General features: G+C 44.2%; 2 protein-coding genes across 5 annotated transcripts; one reads left to right on the top strand and one right to left on the bottom strand.

Moving 5' to 3' along the window:
- The first annotated feature begins 89 nt into the window (after positions 1 to 89).
- LOC106566175 (cell division cycle-associated protein 7) lies at positions 90 to 3,846 on the top strand. Of its 2 annotated transcripts, XM_014134048.2 has the most exons (9): positions 94 to 299; positions 406 to 525; positions 827 to 1,120; positions 1,239 to 1,331; positions 1,556 to 1,711; positions 1,913 to 2,056; positions 2,181 to 2,330; positions 2,731 to 2,867; positions 3,609 to 3,846. In XM_014134048.2, the coding sequence occupies exons 1-9, from the start codon at positions 291 to 293 to the stop codon at positions 3,640 to 3,642; spliced, it is 1,137 nt and encodes a 378-aa protein (XP_013989523.1). In that variant the 5' UTR covers positions 94 to 290; the 3' UTR covers positions 3,643 to 3,846. The 2 variants fall into 2 exon arrangements, with proteins under 2 accessions (XP_013989522.1, XP_013989523.1); XM_014134047.2 differs by lacking the exon at positions 3,609 to 3,846 and having other exon boundaries at positions 90 to 299; positions 2,731 to 2,956.
- A 275-nt stretch (positions 3,847 to 4,121) lies between these two features.
- Positions 4,122 to 15,281, bottom strand: sp1 (sp1 transcription factor). 3 transcript variants are annotated; one of them, XM_014134045.2, is made up of 7 exons: positions 15,021 to 15,281; positions 14,302 to 14,378; positions 12,307 to 13,398; positions 11,412 to 11,619; positions 9,756 to 9,897; positions 8,044 to 8,234; positions 4,122 to 6,716 (listed from the first exon to the last, which is right to left on the bottom strand). In XM_014134045.2, exons 1-7 carry the CDS (start codon positions 15,025 to 15,027, stop codon positions 6,409 to 6,411), a joined length of 2,025 nt encoding a protein of 674 aa, XP_013989520.1. In that variant the 5' UTR covers positions 15,028 to 15,281; the 3' UTR covers positions 4,122 to 6,408. The 3 variants fall into 3 exon arrangements, with proteins under 3 accessions (XP_013989520.1, XP_013989519.1, XP_013989521.1); XM_014134044.2 differs by lacking the exon at positions 15,021 to 15,281 and adding an exon at positions 14,944 to 14,989; XM_014134046.2 differs by lacking the exon at positions 15,021 to 15,281 and adding an exon at positions 14,892 to 14,976.
- Positions 15,282 to 16,987: the final 1,706 nt, after the last annotated feature.

The following is a 16,987-nucleotide window of genomic DNA, read 5'->3' as shown; positions in this document are numbered from 1 at the left end:
CGGCCGTCGGAGATATCCGAGTTCCCAGTGATTTTAACATGCGGAATGAATATTGGGTCATGTTCATTAAAGCAAGCAAAGGAAAACATTTTGCAGCGGAAAACAAACACGAACGTATTTTTTTTATTGGACGCTAGGTAGTTGCTCTCTGTTTCAGTTCGTTTTGTTCCGTTAGGTGCCTAATAAACACGAGCCTGACTGGATAAATTTGAATAATTGGATAGGCTACCTTGCTAGGCTGATCAATAGGCTACACAGCTAAGATTCCCAGTGCCGCCGCAATCGACAAAATGGACAATGTAACTTTGTTTCGTCTTTTTTTGCTCTAAATTGATTCTAGTTACACTGTTACAAATAACTGAACTAGTCGTTCTTTTGAATTGTTTTCTTTTCCTCTTCTTCTAGACTGGTGTTTTGGGAATATCTTTGCTCTCTAATAAACTCGCTGAGATTTTCACAGAGGATTCGGAATATGACAGAACGTTCTATGGGTTTTCTGACAGTGAAAGTGATCTATGTGATAAGGTTTGATATCAGTGTAATTTTGTACATTTATTTGCACCTATTTACAAATTATCCAGTCAATGAGTTTATGCTATTTAATCGGGTCTTGTAAAATCCTGATTTACCCACAGCAAGTTACTTTAATAATAGGCCTAATTTCAAAATGTACTGTTTAGAGAGAATCAGATTTGTATGGACCTCGTTCTCATTCAGTGGTTCAATATGTAGACCTATATGGTTGTCAAAAACGTGATAATATTCAGGTAGATCTGGTTATCAACTGTTATTTCTTACTTCATCTATCTACCCGTCTTGCCACCAGAGTTCAGACAGTGGCAATCCAGTGGATCTCAAAGGCAGCCCCATAAAACAGCCTGTACCCTATCGCTTCACATTACGGGTGGTACTGCGCCCCCGTAAACTAGCCACAACAATTCCTCACTCCAGTGAAGAAGAAGAAGAGGAGAGGAAGATTAAGGCCGAGAAGAAAGAAACAGTCAGATTTGAAGTTGAAGAGAAGCCTGTTAAACAACAGTCTGATTCAGATGATCTAGCTCAGTCTGGTGGCTCTTTTCTGGCCAAGAGGGCCCAGAACATCACGGCTAACAAAGCTATGGTAAACGTGCCTTTTGGTCAAATGAACACACACTCCTGAGAAATGACAATCAAACAATGTCACGTTTATCAGTACAACTAATGCTGTGTAATCCTTGTTTTAACTCTGTCTCCTGCAGTTGGCTCAGTTGATAGCAGACCTGCATAAGATGCCAGGAGCTGCCCTGCTGAAGAGTCACAAAGAAGGCAATCTTAAAAAGGAGAAAGGCTCTGTGCGTTGATTGCATGTTTCTTATTCACCATGGATGGGCACGTTCAGTGTATTCAAGTCCCTAGAGAGTATGCATTGGATGCAGTGTAGTGAGGGAGATTGGGTGGGGTAGCTGCTGTTCAACTTTCAACACCTTTTCTATTGGCCAGCACAGTTTTCTTCAACTTTTCTATTGGCTAATGCAGCTTCATTGCCCCTTGATCTCTCTTCCTATTTCCCCTGCAGCGAGCGCCCCGCTCCAAGGGAGCAGTAGGGATGTCCAGGACGAACCCGACGAGATCCTCCCGGAGACAGACCCGCTCCATGGGGGGAGCTGAGAGCTTGGAGGCACACCAGGAGGAGAGGGAGCTGGAGCTCAGTCTGGAGGAGGAACTATTGGAGGTTAACAAATACCCTTTTTGACACGATCATACCGACCCCAAACTGTGCTGCACCTATGGTGGATGCCGTAACTAAGCTAGCTCAGTATTTCGTGGTTTAAGTTCAGCTTTGTGTGGCCCCAGTAGATTCAGATAGCTTGTGATGTATAGAGATTTATTCTGGTAATAGATTTATCAACGAGCGGTCCGTCTTCTGTACCAGGTACGCGGTGATCCGAGGCGGAGGAGCGCTCCGCGTCCCAAACAGGCTAATCCTCACAACATAAGACCTGTGGAGGAGATCACTGAGGACGTGCTACTGCTGGTAGCAGACCACACAACAGAGAAGGTGTACAACAGAGCCACAGTAAGTTAGGTCTCACCGAAGGGGTATTGTCTTGTGCACGATACAATACAATTTTGTTGACCAATTTGCATCAAAAATGTATTTTTGCGATCTCTTGTTGATTTGACGTCTGTCTGATTCTCAGGGCTCAACGTGTCACCAGTGTCGCCAAAAGACTACCGACACCAAAACGTGTTGCCGTAGTGAGGAGTGTCGTGGTATAGTGGGACAGTTCTGTGGCCCGTGTCTGAGGAACCGATATGGAGAGGATGTCAGGAAAGCCCTGCTCGACCCGGTAGGAACCCCATCACTTGTCTTTTTACCCTTTTCATGTCAACCAAAATCTTACTGTTCTGATCATGTATTTTCTCACAGTTGCATAACCAGGCTAGCACAGTTAAGCTTGATGTGGCCTGGCTTGGTTCAGATGGTGTGTGTGTGAAAAAAAGCACTAATGATTCATCAATATTTTTAAAGTCTTTAGTCTCCCTGCTCCTAGAAAGTAGTTCCCTTATCAGCAGGTAGTAGCTTACAGCACACTACGTTCATGGCCACATTTAACTATCCACATGGTAGCATGTGAATTAATTAACAGGACCTTTAGAGCCTAGCTGCAGGTGCATATGAGTCATTCAGACACTCTAGGAGGTTATGAAAGTTTGAATTTGTATTTGTTTTGTTGTCCCCTGCTGCAGGACTGGCGGTGTCCACCGTGTCGAGGTATATGTAACTGCAGTTTCTGCCGTGCCAGAGACGGACGCTGCCCAACCGGAATCCTGTTTCCTCTGGCTCAGTACCACGGCTTCTCTGATGTCCACTCTTACCTCAGCAGGTCAGCTCTACCCCGAACACTTACTCCCTCTGGCTCAGGATCCTAAGCCACTGCATGAGGCGTCACTACAGACCCGGGTTTGATCCCGGGCTGTATCACAACCGGCCATGATCGGAAGTCCCATAGGGCGGCGCAAAATTGGTCCAGCGTCATCCGGGTCAGGCTGTCATTTTAAATAAGAATTATTATTTATTTTTTTAAACCACAGCTTCTGTTGTCCACTCTTGGAATGAGGTTTTTAAATGTCTTCTAACCCCATCTCTATGCTAGTATAGTGAGTAACCCGGTGTGGTCTAGTCATTTATAAACAGTTTGTTAGTAGGAAAGGTGGCTAGCTAGCTGTGCTGTAGTAGTAGATGGACATGGTCTTTATGCTATTAGTGCAATTAAATTATAGCTAATGCAGAGTGTTGGGAAAACAACCCTTTGCACATGACAACCATGCTTGGTGATAACTCAATCATATTGGTTTTAAAAAGAAAATAACACCTTCGGGCAGGTTAGCACCGGAATGATGCATGACAGGATAAGAGGTTGAATTTCAGGGGCTATATGTATCAAACAAACTGATCCTAGATCAGCACTCCTACTCAGAGGCTAGATGCATATGGCCCCTGAAATTCAACCTCTTATCCTCTACTTTAGGGCACAGCCACTTGTAGTTTTGAATAGCAAGGGTTCCCTCCCTCGTATTGCAATTATGAATATTTATACTTGAAAATAACTTTTTTTCCCCCCTAGTCTTCGCAGTAAACTGAAAAATGGGGAGGAGTGAGGATCTATGAATGGGAGCCTCTTCAATGTCCTTATCTGACTACCAGGGGGGAGCAGTTGCAAATCACTGGTCTTGGAAGACAGCAGTTTGACTGGCACCTATCCAGATGAGGTTTATGTTCTATAGTGTCCAACATTGTTGCTGTTTTTGATTTTAATCAGATTTTTTTTAAATAAATTACTTTTGACGGTGTCTGAGTTTAGTCAATAAAACCAGATTTATTTTAAGGTCACATTAAAAACGGAATATTTGAATGTTAGTCGTTCACTTTACTGAGGACTTGACACAACACCAGTCAATGTTCCTGAGATGCCAAAGGGGCGGACAAAATTGGATACGACGTCAGATTTAAAGAATACACCATTTAGCAGACACTTATCCGAAGCGATTTAGTCACGTGTGCATGTTGGTGTTGCAAGTGCCATGCTCGACCAACTCCGTCAATAGGATCATAGATCTAAAAGAACAGATCACACATCTTGTATTCATCATTTTTAATCCAGCTGTTGGCATTTGTAGTAATAACATTCAAAAATAACCCAACTCCCTTTTTTTTTTTTATATGAAATAAAAACATGTTAAGGGCACTTGTCTGAAAACTAAATTGCAAGGATAGGAGTATAAATCAAATACTGAAAATACATTTCCCACAACTTGTAGTTGATCAAGCTACCAATAGGGAGTAAAGTACTTAACACCCTTCAAATGTGTATCCAAAATGGCACCCTGTTCCCTTTAGTGCACTATTAACCAGGGCCCATAGTACTACATAGGGAATAGGGTGCCATTTGAGATGCACTTTTAGAATCCCAGCTAGTCAGTCTTCTGCAATACAACATCTGACTGACCACAGTACCGAAACTGACTGGATTAAATAGTGATGAGGTCAATCTTAACGTTTGATCAAGTTTGTTAGACCCTGGCTTTGTTTGAGACAACCTATGACGCTGTTCTTTATGAAATAAATCGTACATCTTTCTTCCAAAACATGCAGGCCAGTGCTGTTACAGAAGTAGGGTTGTAAAATGTGGTTTTCCCAGAAAAGTTAAATTCCTGGGAAAGGGAAAAGCATAAGCAGAAAATCCAGGAATCCCAACCAAGATTTCTTTAAAACCTGGGAATGTTACTGGTATTTTGCAACCCTAATACAGAAACCCAAGCTGTAATACAACCAAGACCAGAGTCAGGTTATATTGACAGACTGTCTGGAACTGAGGATGAAATGTTCCATTCCAGTTCTCTTAAACAGAATATGGATTTTTGGTTTTAGCTGAAATTAATTTTTTGCATTATTTGGAAATAAGAGACAAAAAAAAAAAATGGTTAAAGTAGTCAAGGAAGAATTTGATATCCAAATGCATCAGAGAAAGTACTTGAGTATGAAGCAAATTGACAAATATACCAAAGTAAATAATGTACTGGGACTGGACTGTATTGAATACATACATAGTTCATTCTATAGACAGAACACTTTTGAAATAGTTTAAACAAAATCTACATTTATATAAAAGTTTATAATAATAGAAGTTTAAGATTGATTGTGTATGAGAGACTCACAACAGAAAGGCAATCTCTTGCAACCATATAAAGTTCAGTTGATCCTTCCTATGCTAAGAATTTCCGTAGCTTTACACAAGAAAAAAAAGAGGAAAAAAACATATGTACATACAAAGAGTTATCCCAAATTCTTTTTTTGCTATGATAAACGTATCAAAGCATGATGGCTTGAATGTGTACCTATATAATAATCATATAAAAAGGCAAAAAACAAGGACATATTTCATGACGATTTTATATTTGTGTCCAAAAATGGCACCCTATTCCCTATTTAGTGCACTACTTTTGACCAGGACCCTATGTAGGTGATAGGGTGCCAGAGTGTGTCCTCCATCCCCTGCTGATTAATGCTCCTGGGTCTGGGCTGTATTCAGGGACATGAAACGTGCCAAACGCTACAGATACAAATATAGAAAGAACAGAGCTGATTCCCTATTCTATCCCATATGTTACCATCTGAACGTTGTAACGTTACATCCTCCTGAACAGGCCCCAGACGTCACTAGTGACCAAATAATGATAAGCCCCTCCCCCATCCACACTGGCCTCCAATGAGAAAGAACCAAAAGTGATACTGGGCTAGACGAGAGAAGGTGTGAGAGACCAGGCGAGGCCCAACACACTCAACCAGCTAGTACAGTGGAGTACTGAAGTTATCCCTGGTGTATACTGTACTATACCCAGAGAGGGGTTGGACAAGAAGAGACCTGAGAGGGGGGGGTGGCTCCTAGCCATGGGGAGGGAGTAGGGAGGTGAGCAGAGCACTGGACTGAGTAGCAGTAGTGTGTATCTGCATTCTGTACAAATAAGAGATTGGAAGTGATGGATTTTGTATTGTGTTCCAGAGAAGGTGCCTTTGTGAATGTGTTACTAAAGTTAGGACAACCTATGATAACCACTGTAGTAGTACCATTCATTCCCTTCCATTATCGATCACGTCTAGGTAGGTAACATCTAGACTCCTCTCCACCCGACTCACAGCCAATGAAATGGTAAGGTCATGGAAATACGCCATAGCAGTGTATCTAAAGGGACAGGGACTCCCTGGATCCTGTCTCAGCTCTCAAAAATATCTAAACAGAGCTCTCCCTTCCTATGATTAGCCCTTAGTTTTACTGGAAATAAATCTAGACACATATAGCCCTTATAGATCAATGTCCGCTGCTCCACTACTGTCCTGACCACCACATCCAATCAACCAATCAGTAATCAATATCCATTACTGTTGATGGAGTGCAGGTCAGCCACCTGCATCACGTTGATGCCGCTGCTGGCCAATCGGGCGATGCCCTCGGGCGACAGTGTCTCCATGGCGATGAGGGCGTGCTGGTCATTGACCACACCCCCGGCTCTGCCATCTGTGGCTCCGCCTCCACCCGACTGAGGGGCGGAGTTATCGGAGGCCACAGCGCCACCGGTTGTTCCTTTCTTGTTGAGGTGGGTCTTGAGGTGTTTGGAGAGGTGGTCGCTGCGCATGAAGCGCTTTGGACACTCCGTACATGTGAACTTCTTCTCACCTAGACGGCATGAAGAGGTTACAGGTTAGTAGTGATTATCTTGTAACCTGGAGAGTGTCTCCTTCAAAACAGAACAAATGTCTCCTTATTTGTCTTCTCTTTTTTTCACTTTATATTCTCTCTCTCTCTCTCTCTGGCATCAGTGGTTTCTTTCATCATGAATATTCAGAAATTAAAAAAACATACCTAATCTGCACAGAGGTCATTGTTACATTGGGACCAATAGGAGAAAGACAGAAGTATCTGTAAATGACTGAAAATGTAGATCGTTACGCAATAGGGTCAAAGGTTATTCCCGAGACCTGGTTATCACCATATATATAATAACCTAGTCAGAGGCTGTAACTAGGGCCCAGAGTTGTTCCTCGTCATGTGATCACAAGGTCAGGGAAAACTCATTGTCCTAGTCAGCAGTGACCGTGAACAAACCATAGAGATGCACTATGCAGAAATCGCTCCATTATTTCCTGGTTGCTAAGATTCTAATAGTTTGCCTGATTTCAGTTTGTGTGACAAAACAAGCAAGTATAGTGTAGAGAATCATTCTATCATCATGAAATATATTTTCCATAACTAAAAATATATTTTTCAGCCGTTTGAAGCTGGTGTACAAAACCGAAAGTAAAAAGATACAGGAAGCATAGAAAAAGCGCAGATCTATAACTGACAATTCTATGTGAAATTGGTCAGGTCGCACAAAAGTGACATTTTTCAGCTTTAAAATTACTAGAGGGGCTGTGTCAAACTCAAAAGTCTCAGAATGGGGTGAAAATGGAAGCCATATTGGTCAGGGATATATCCAAACCAGTCTGGTGTGGTGAGGCTGGGTACGGTGAGCACTAAATTGACAACTTCCATAGACGGGTTAGCTGACAACGTCACGAAAATGATGCGGGCTCTTCAAATGGGGCAGAAGGCCTTATGTTGTGATTCTGGATGTTCAGACAGCGAGCAACAATGACAAGAAACTGCCATGTGGGGAATCCTAAGCGACTGGTTTCAGCTAGTTTGACCTTGTTCTTGATACCATGTCTTGTTTTGAGGTGTTCTGATGGATGTCACAGCTAATATAGATCAAATTAGCTAGCTAGCCAACAACTGTAACGACGTATTAGAGAGAAAAGTGCTCATTGTGCAACTTCATTTTGTTTTCAATAAACATTGGAGATGAAATATATAGTTTACATGTCAACAATAGAAGCCAACCCCGTCTGTTTCGCTCCATAGTTGCGCATGTCGGTTTTGTTGCTAAACAACCAACCCATCGATCGTCTCTGTATAACGGATCAATAAAGATGCATTTTAAAATCGTCTTGGCCCGGCTCACCTGTGTGCGTCCTCTTGTGACGTTGCAGTTCGTCTGAGCGAGTGAATTTCTTCCCACAGAAGGACCAGCTGCAGACGAAGGGTCGTTCTCCAGTGTGCCAGCGAAGGTGAGCTCTCAGGTGAGATGTCTTACCGTACACCTTTCCACAACCTGGCATGTGACAGATATGCTGCTTCTTCTTATTGGGATCTCTGAACAGGAAAAGGGGGAATTGACAGTCATTTTGCTGTTAGGCTATTTGATGTGTGCCACCAACCTTTTGTGCAGTTTCAGAAACATTGCTCCAGTCTTCAGCATACATCATGTCGCTCAAATATACTTCCCAACCGGTCTCTCCGTTTAGCTTGCATTGTTATTATTTTCTATTCCCCCCCCCCCCCCTCTCTGGCATCAGCATTTTTTATTCATCAGGATTATTCCTAAATTAAAATGTAATCTGCACAGAGGTCATTGTTAAGTATCTGTAAATGAGTCATAAGCAATAGGGCCAGTGGTTCTTCCTGAAACCTGGTTATAACCATATATATGCTACATCATCATAAAATCAACAGAAAGGCTTCCGGGTAATAAAAACAACATTTGACCCAGCTCTTCACGTTTCCCAATAATGTAGTAGTGTTGACAGACTCAGATGTTACATACCGTGCCTCTCCATCCTTACAGAAGGAACCCAGCTCTTAGACTCAGATGTTACATACCGTGTCTCTCCATCCTTACAGAAGGAACCCAGCTCTTAGACTCAGATGTTACATACCGTGTCTCTCCATCCTTACAGAAGGAACCCAGCTCTTAGACTCAGATGTTACATACCGTGTCTCTCCATCCTTACAGAAGGGACCCAGCTCTTAGACTCAGATGTTACATACCGTGTCTCTCCATCCTTACAGAAGGGACCCAGCTCTTAGACTCAGATGTTACATACCGTGTCTCTCCATCCTTACAGAAGGAACCCAGCTCTGACAGACTCAGATGTTACATACCGTGTCTCTCCATCCTTACAGAAGGAACCCAGCTCTTAGACTCAGATGTTACATACCGTGTCTCTCCATCCTTACAGAAGGAACCCAGCTCTTAGACTCAGATGTTACATACCGTGTCTCTCCATCCTTATAGAAGGAACCCAGCTCTTAGACTCAGATGTTACATACCGTGTCTCTCCATCCTTACAGAAGGAACCCAGCTCTTACAGACTCAGATGTTACATACCGTGTCTCTCCATCCTTACAGAAGGAACCCAGCTCTTAGACTCAGATGTTACATACCGTGTCTCTCCATCCTTACAGAAGGAACCCAGCTCTTAGACTCAGATGTTACATACCGTGTCTCTCCATCCTTACAGAAGGAACCCAGCTCTTAGACTCAGATGTTACATACCGTGTCTCTCCGTCCTTACAGAAGGAACCCAGCTCTTAGACTCAGATGTTACATACCGTGCCTCTCCGTCCTTACAGAAGGGACCCAGCTCTTAGACTCAGATGTTACATACCGTGTCTCTCCATCCTTACAGAAGGGACCCAGCTCTTAGACTCAGATGTTACATACCGTGTCTCTCCATCCTTACAGAAGGAACCCAGCTCTTAGACTCAGATGTTACATACCGTGTCTCTCCATCCTTACAGAAGGAACCCAGCTCTTAGACTCAGATGTTACATACCGTGTCTCTCCATCCTTACAGAAGGAACCCAGCTCTGACAGACTCAGATGTTACATACCGTGCCTCTCCGTCCTTACAGAAGGGACAGGTGCATGCTTCCCTGCGTGTCCGGCGGTTCTGAGGCTGAGGGGATGTGTCTCCCTCCTCCATCACTGTGCCGTCATCCAGACTGTCCCCCGCTGTCTGCAAACCCTGGTCTCCTGTAGAGGAATAAACAGGAACTTCAGCCTTTACAATAGACATACAGTATATTCAGTGTTTACAAACATCATTGGCCTTCCCGTTCATGAAAGCTTACTGTGACAAATCAATTGGTTTAGGTGTTTATCTAGAACCATTGGGCATTACAGATACAAAATCACCAAGTAAAATCAAAAGTTCATTGGTCACATACACAGTTTAGCAGATGTTCTATCGGGTGCAGAGAACCGCTTAGCACAAAGAGAACCGCTTAGCACAAAGAGAACCGCTTAGCACAAAGAGAACCGCTTAGCACAAAGAGAACCGCTAAGCACAAAGAGAACCGCTAAGCACAAAGAGAACCGCTAAGCACAAAGAGAACCGCTAAGCATAAAGAGAACCGCTTAGCATAAAGAGAACCGCTTAGCATAAAGAGAACCTCGAGACAGTCAACAGACCAAATACAATAGCAGGTGATTATTATTCTGTCATTGTACTGTGGAGACTAAACCAGTTTAAACATATTATTATCCTACCCAAATGAAAACTACAAGTCCAACCAGTATAGTCAGGTTGAGACATTGGGAAATCCATGTTGAATTTCAGTCTAATTTCAGGACAGAGAAAAACTAGAGCCAAGCCATAACATGTAAATGCTGGTAGGAACAGGGTAAAGTTGGACACACCCACTTAACGTGTGTGTGTGTGTGTGTGTGTGTGTGTGTGGGGGCTTTGATAAGACACCGACAGGGTGGGTGGGGTGGTCACACCCCCTTCCCTAATCCAGCTGACTGCCGGACCAGACAAACCTCTTACCAGCTGATTGTCACTGACCCACAGAGGAGTAAAGGAAATGCTTAGTCAATGCACACCAATCGTCTGTTACTCTGAACACACACCATGCAGATACTGGCACCATGTAGAGTGAACAAGGCAAACCAGTTGGCTTACTTGGCACTACTTTGCATTCCAGGCATCAAGCTACATTTGTTTGTTGACATCAAATAATTCAAAACCAACCAACTGTATGAAGCCCTTTCTGGTGACAACAATTAAAGTTCAGATATGGGTAAGTCTACAACCGTGACCACCCGTGCGTCAAGCTAAGTAACATTAAAACAAATAAACTCCAGCAAAAATCCGTCAGTTTAAGATATGGGCTGCGTCTCAATCCACCGTATCCGTCTAGGTCGGCCTTTCGCGTCTGAACGGTTTGGCATCAAACTATTATGACCAATCAATGGAAAGAGACTGGCGAACATGATGGTGTTTTCCATCTTGCTCTACGACCTACACAAGTGTCACGAGACTCGTCTGAAGGACCCATACAAACACAAGTATGGAGGTAATTTTGGGCCCCCCCCCCCAAAAAAAAATGATCTCCTAGACATAGTACAGACACTTCAAAACCTTTATTAATACCTGTCCTTTTTTCCCCATTTATGAACGTGTTACTCAATGCGTTTCTATGAGCTGTAGTAAAAGACGAATTCAATAGGATAAGTGTGAATTCAGTCCTCAGCAGAACACGTACCAGCTGTGTTAGAGATGGTGATGGGGACTCCTTGTAGCTGGTGCATCTGTAAACCAGAGTTCTGCAGTGTGTTGAGGTTGATGGTGTGCAGGCCAGGGAGTTGCATGGTACCTCCCTGGGCTTGGCCCAGCTGAGAGAGACCCTGCATGGGGGCCAGAGTGATCTGGGTCCCCGCTGGGCTCTGCAGCTGGAGGGTCTGCCAGCTCACCTGGAGGGATGAGGTAGAGGAATTGATTAGTCTGATCGATTAGGAACGGACACATGTAAGTAATATTTTCCATTTTGTTGGACTGAGACGAGTTCACATTTCTTCATGTTTTCCCCCTTTTTGTTTTCTCTCTGGCATCAGCGGTTTCCTTCATCACAATTATTCAGAAATTAAAACATCTGCACAGAGATCATTGTTACATTGGATCATAGGAGAAAGACAGGGGTGTCTGTAAGTCAGTGGTTCCCAACCAGGGTTACCACATACCTGGACTATCCACATGACCCCCCCCCCCCGGGGTACCTGGACTATCCACATGGGGTACCATGACCCCCGGGGTACCTGGACTATCCACATGGGGTACTATGACACAACCCCCCCCCGGGGTACCTGGTCTATCCACATAGTACCCCACATAGTAGTCTATGATAAGACTCATGAGACCATAGGCCTACTGGTAAACTGCAGGAGGGGGTACTTCAGGGGTACTCCAGACAGAGCAATATTCAGTTGGTGGTACAGTAAGGGAAAAAGGTTGAGAACCAATGTGCCAAATGTAAAATGTAAGCTATAGGGCCAGGGGTTATACCTGAGAACTTATAATAACCTAGTCAGAGCCTGTAACTAGGGCGCTAGCACCAATCAACAAATACATTCCAAAAAGCTTGACAACTCATTCTAGCTCACCTGTCCGTTGAGCCCGACGGTCCTCAGCAGGATAGGAGAGGTGTTGGGGATGGTCTGAATTTGCAGGTTCTGCAGGGCATCCTGGGTAAGCGTTGGGGTCGCGAACACCTGTCCCCCAGCTGAGATTGTCTGCAGGGAGGTCCCTCCTTGGATGAGCTGCTGGGGTTGAATGAGGATCTGCTGCAGCTGATCTCTGTTATCTGGCTGAATGGGGATCCCGCCACCAGAGTTCTGGAAGCCGTTGGTGCTCTGAGTCTGCTGTGTCATGCCTCCATACGAGGTGCCTGTCTGAGTGGTGGTGGTGGTTGAGTTGGTGTAGTACGTGCCAGAGGTTGACACTACCTGCTGCATCAGCTGCTGGTTAGAGCCTCCGTCTCCTTCAGAGCCACTAGCTGCACTGACCGGAAGGAGGGTGATATTGCCATTTAGGAGCCCAGGCATATTAGCCAACTGGAACTGGCCCTGGTTGTTCTGCAGGACGCTGTTACCCAGACCTAGGTTCTGTAGTGGGATGGCTTGCTGTAGGAGCCCGGCGGGCATGGTTAGGATATTTCCTCCACTCCCTGCTCTAACCAGCTGCTGACCCCCGTTAGGCGAGGAGACTAGCTGGAACTGTCCGGCCCCAGCTGCATTAGGGTCCTGCTGCACCCCTGCCTGGGCAAACTGTAGATGCTGGCCATCCACCGTCTGGAACTGAGGGATCACCTGGTAATGGATGTTTGGCATGGACACAACCTGGCCCCCAGACATGGTGAGGACCTGCTGGCCCTGTAGAGAAGGAGCTGAGGACAGCACATACTGCTGCTGTCCCTGGTGCCCACTGGAGACCGACGTCAACACCTGCTGCCCCCTGTTCTTCCCCGAGTCGCCCGCGGTCATGACCATGCCAGTGGTGTCAGTAGTGATGGTGTTGGAACCACTGGAGCTACCGAGACTGACCGGGATGATCTGCCAGCTCCCATTGGCTGTCTGGGTCAGCTGGGCTTGGCTTAGGTCTAACTGTTGTTCGGAGCCAGAGTCACTCTCGCCCGGGGTGTCGATTCTACTACAGGTCGCTGCCAACAGAGCTAAAGGAGAGGGCTGCTGGGAGTCCTGCAATAAAAATACGTTGGATTTTTGTTGTGAAGCTACTAGTACAGTATACAAACTCAACAAATTGTTCACAGGAAGAGTAGCTCCTACATATGCAACATCTAATGGGGATCTAATCAATAAATAAGATACAGCATCACAATAGCTCACAAAACTTTACCAATGGGGTTCTGTTTGATGTGACCCTGTGATCTGCTTTTCAAAGTGTTCATAAGAGAAACCAAATCTAGTCTGAAAGGGTTAAATTAAAACAAATTAAACCACAGTGAAAGAAAAAACAATAATTAACATAATAATGTCAAATTCTTGTCACAATTGCCATGGTTTTAACATCACACCTAGAGTGAAATGTGACAGTACACACAGCATTCCAGCGTATGTGCTGCAGCAGGCATGAGTGAGAGGGCAAGCCAAGGGAGAGGAAATGGCCTATCGCCAGTGGCAAATGGGTGGGATCACATTTTTCTTAAAGAGCAGCGGCGGGCTAAACTTCCCCTCCCCCAACCCACCCACACCTTTATCTTGCCCTATAAACTAGCTCACTCAGCCGAAGCCACCCCCTCCGACGCCAGCCAAAATGGGCTGTGCGAGTTTGCTGTACGGGGCTGGCAGGAACTCCCCGTGTGGGATCATCCACCTCTACGACTGCCTATATCCCCACCCCAGTGACATGTGCTTGTGAGAAAATCAACAACACTGATCAAAACCAATTCCCACCACTGACCACAGTTATGCTACGCATTTATCCATAGCTAGCTAACAATGTCTCATGCTTGCTACTTTTCTAGCTAGTTAACGTTAGATGTCAGGGGGTAAGGGGTGACGTCTCTAGCAAACATCAGAGGAATACATTGAATGCACGTTATCTGGGAATATGCAATGTTATTTGACAGGCAATCATACTTGTCCGGTATTTGTGTTTCGCTTTTGAAGGAAGCCTCCACCGCTTTCCACCATCGCGGCCATTTCATCCTGTTGGTCTGTAAATGTAACGTTGCAAATGGATTAGCTGCTAACAGTAGCTAGCTACCTGATATTAGTTGGCAGTTAAACAAGCAAGCTAGATATTACAGCTGACACGACTATGATACTTTCATTAGATAAAAACACTGCTAATACCACGAACTAGCAAACTAGTTATTTAAGTTTTTCAAAACATCCGTAAAAACAGCTGCTAACTGGCTAAAGAAAGTAGCTAAATAGCTAGCTCATAGCATGGGAACGATTAGTGGGTCTTAATTACACAACCACAAGAGCCAACTAACGTTAGCTGACTGACTAGCTAATGACATGATATTCGAGGAGTTGTAAATTAGGCTAACAAATGCATGTTTTCCAACCTTATCTAGTTGTTAGCTAATTTAGCCAGTTAGCTAGCTACCTCATTCGACTTTTCATCCTAAGTGACTGGCTAACCATTAGCTCGTTAACGTTAGCTAAGATTCAATAAATGGTTATCAAATTTAGGACTAAATAGCTGAAGAGTTTGAGACCTTTGTAATTTCAGATTTGCCTAGTTTTATCTGCTCCATAACAATCACCTACTATTAGTTAGCTTCATAGACTTTTACAAACTACTGTAGCTACTTCTGAAAGGGGGAAGAAAAAAAAAGTTCACCTACCACTCATAATTTCGAGACGGGAGGAGTTTCTCGGGCTTCTTTCAGGTTGACATCAACTTTTTTTGCTCATCAACCAAACATGATGGTTTTGCCTACGAAGGAGAAAAGAAGGAAAAAATATTATCCAATCAGATGTCGAATTGTGTTGTTGTGGGCCAATGAAAATTCTGTTTTCTTTCATAACTAGACTCCCTCGCGGGGGTTTTCTACGTTGAGCAGTGTGAGCTTGATTTAGTAACTGAGCTACATCGGCTTGTACATTTGTGCTTTAAGAAAAACCTGTGGAACGACTGTAATCTTGCTCCCGGAGTGCTTGCATGCCACACCGTGCAACTTGAATCAAGTGCACCCCATGTGTGAGTGACACCAACCGCTACCCAATGAGAATTGTAGTTATTCTAAAATGGGAAGAGCTGACCAATGGGGATGTGGCTATGGGCGGGTATTTGGGTGGGGTCAACAAATGGTAGGTTGTACCTTTTAGCGGTTACGTTGACTAGAGTGTTTTTGGCGGAAAAGGCGCCATTGACAAACATGACCTAAATAAATTGTTGTTGACGAGCCCAACAGTAACAAAAATAGGCCACATTCACAACGAATGATATCATACAATGTTTCATACATCCTTTACAACATAATGCAAATACAGGAGGGAGGTTTAGAAATCACTCAGCAACAGATGGGGCTAAACTTTTTCCGCTGGCCACTCCCTGCCTGGATAACAGTGTGGGCTTGAGAACGTGCAAGGGGAGGGCTGGGACCAGGGTGGGTGGAGAGACCCTTCAATGTGGAGGGACTCGTTTTGATAGCGCTGGGAGGAGATTTTGTCGTGGGTGGGAGGGTTTTTATGTGTGAGGGGGTGTCCGTGGAACACATGTGGCTGGGGTAAACATTTCAGTCCCCTTAGGATGGAGTGTGGAGTTGCCAATGCAGGACAGCCACACACCCTCCGCCCTCTCATCGAAGTGGACTACCCCCTCCAGTCCACACTCCACCCCCAGTCCATCACTCCCTCCAGTCCACACTCCACCCCCAATCCATCGCTCAGTGGTACTACATCCCCAACTGTTCTCCTCCAAGCCCATCTTGTAGATATCCAGAAGCACATAGATGTTGTTTTTAGTAGCCATTTATTGATATCCTCACAGTGGATATTGACAATAATATTTAGGTTATAAATAGGTTTTAACGGCCATATGTTTTCTTTGTGGAACCAACCTCACAAGTTTAACAGAACACCTGTCATCACATCACAGCCCATCTGCATCTATGCCTAACCCTACTGTAGGGAATTGATTTTAATATGAAATAATACATAAATAAATACAAATATGACTACGGTTTGAAAGATCATGGTCCCAGGTAGCCTATATTTCAATCTTGTTTGAAAATCTTTAAAATAGTGTTGCTATTATACAGGTAACTGCCAAAATAAAGAAAACACCAACACCAATCAGAACAGCGTCAATGCACCTTGGCATAGATTCTCCAGTTGTCTGGAACTCTATTGGAGGGATGCGACACTGTTCTTCCATGAGAAATTCCATCTATTGGAGTTTTGTTGATGGTGGTGGAAAACCTTGGCATATGGTTTACATTGTTGTCATGCTCATCAAACCATTCAGTGACCACTCGTGCCCTGTGGATGTGGGCATTATCATCCCATGGAGGCATAGCCATGGTAACCAAAATAATGGCCTGCACATTTTTATACATGACCCTAAGCATGATGGATGTTAATTGCATCATGAACTCAGGAGGTACACTTGTGTGGAAGCACCTGCTTTCAATATACTTTTTATCCATCATTTACTTAAGTGTTTAAATTATTTTGGCAGTTACCTGTAGATTCCTTATAATAAAAAATATTTTTACCAAGTTGTTAGTAATTTCAAGGAATAGAACTTGAAGGCATACAGTACATACTAGATAACCTGTGCTCATGTCACAATCACTAGCCTCGTTTA

This window comes from Salmo salar, chromosome ssa12 (assembly GCF_905237065.1).
Source record: "Salmo salar chromosome ssa12, Ssal_v3.1, whole genome shotgun sequence".
Taxonomy (NCBI): domain Eukaryota; kingdom Metazoa; phylum Chordata; class Actinopteri; order Salmoniformes; family Salmonidae; genus Salmo; species Salmo salar.
This window is presented reverse-complemented; position numbering and strand designations above follow the sequence as displayed.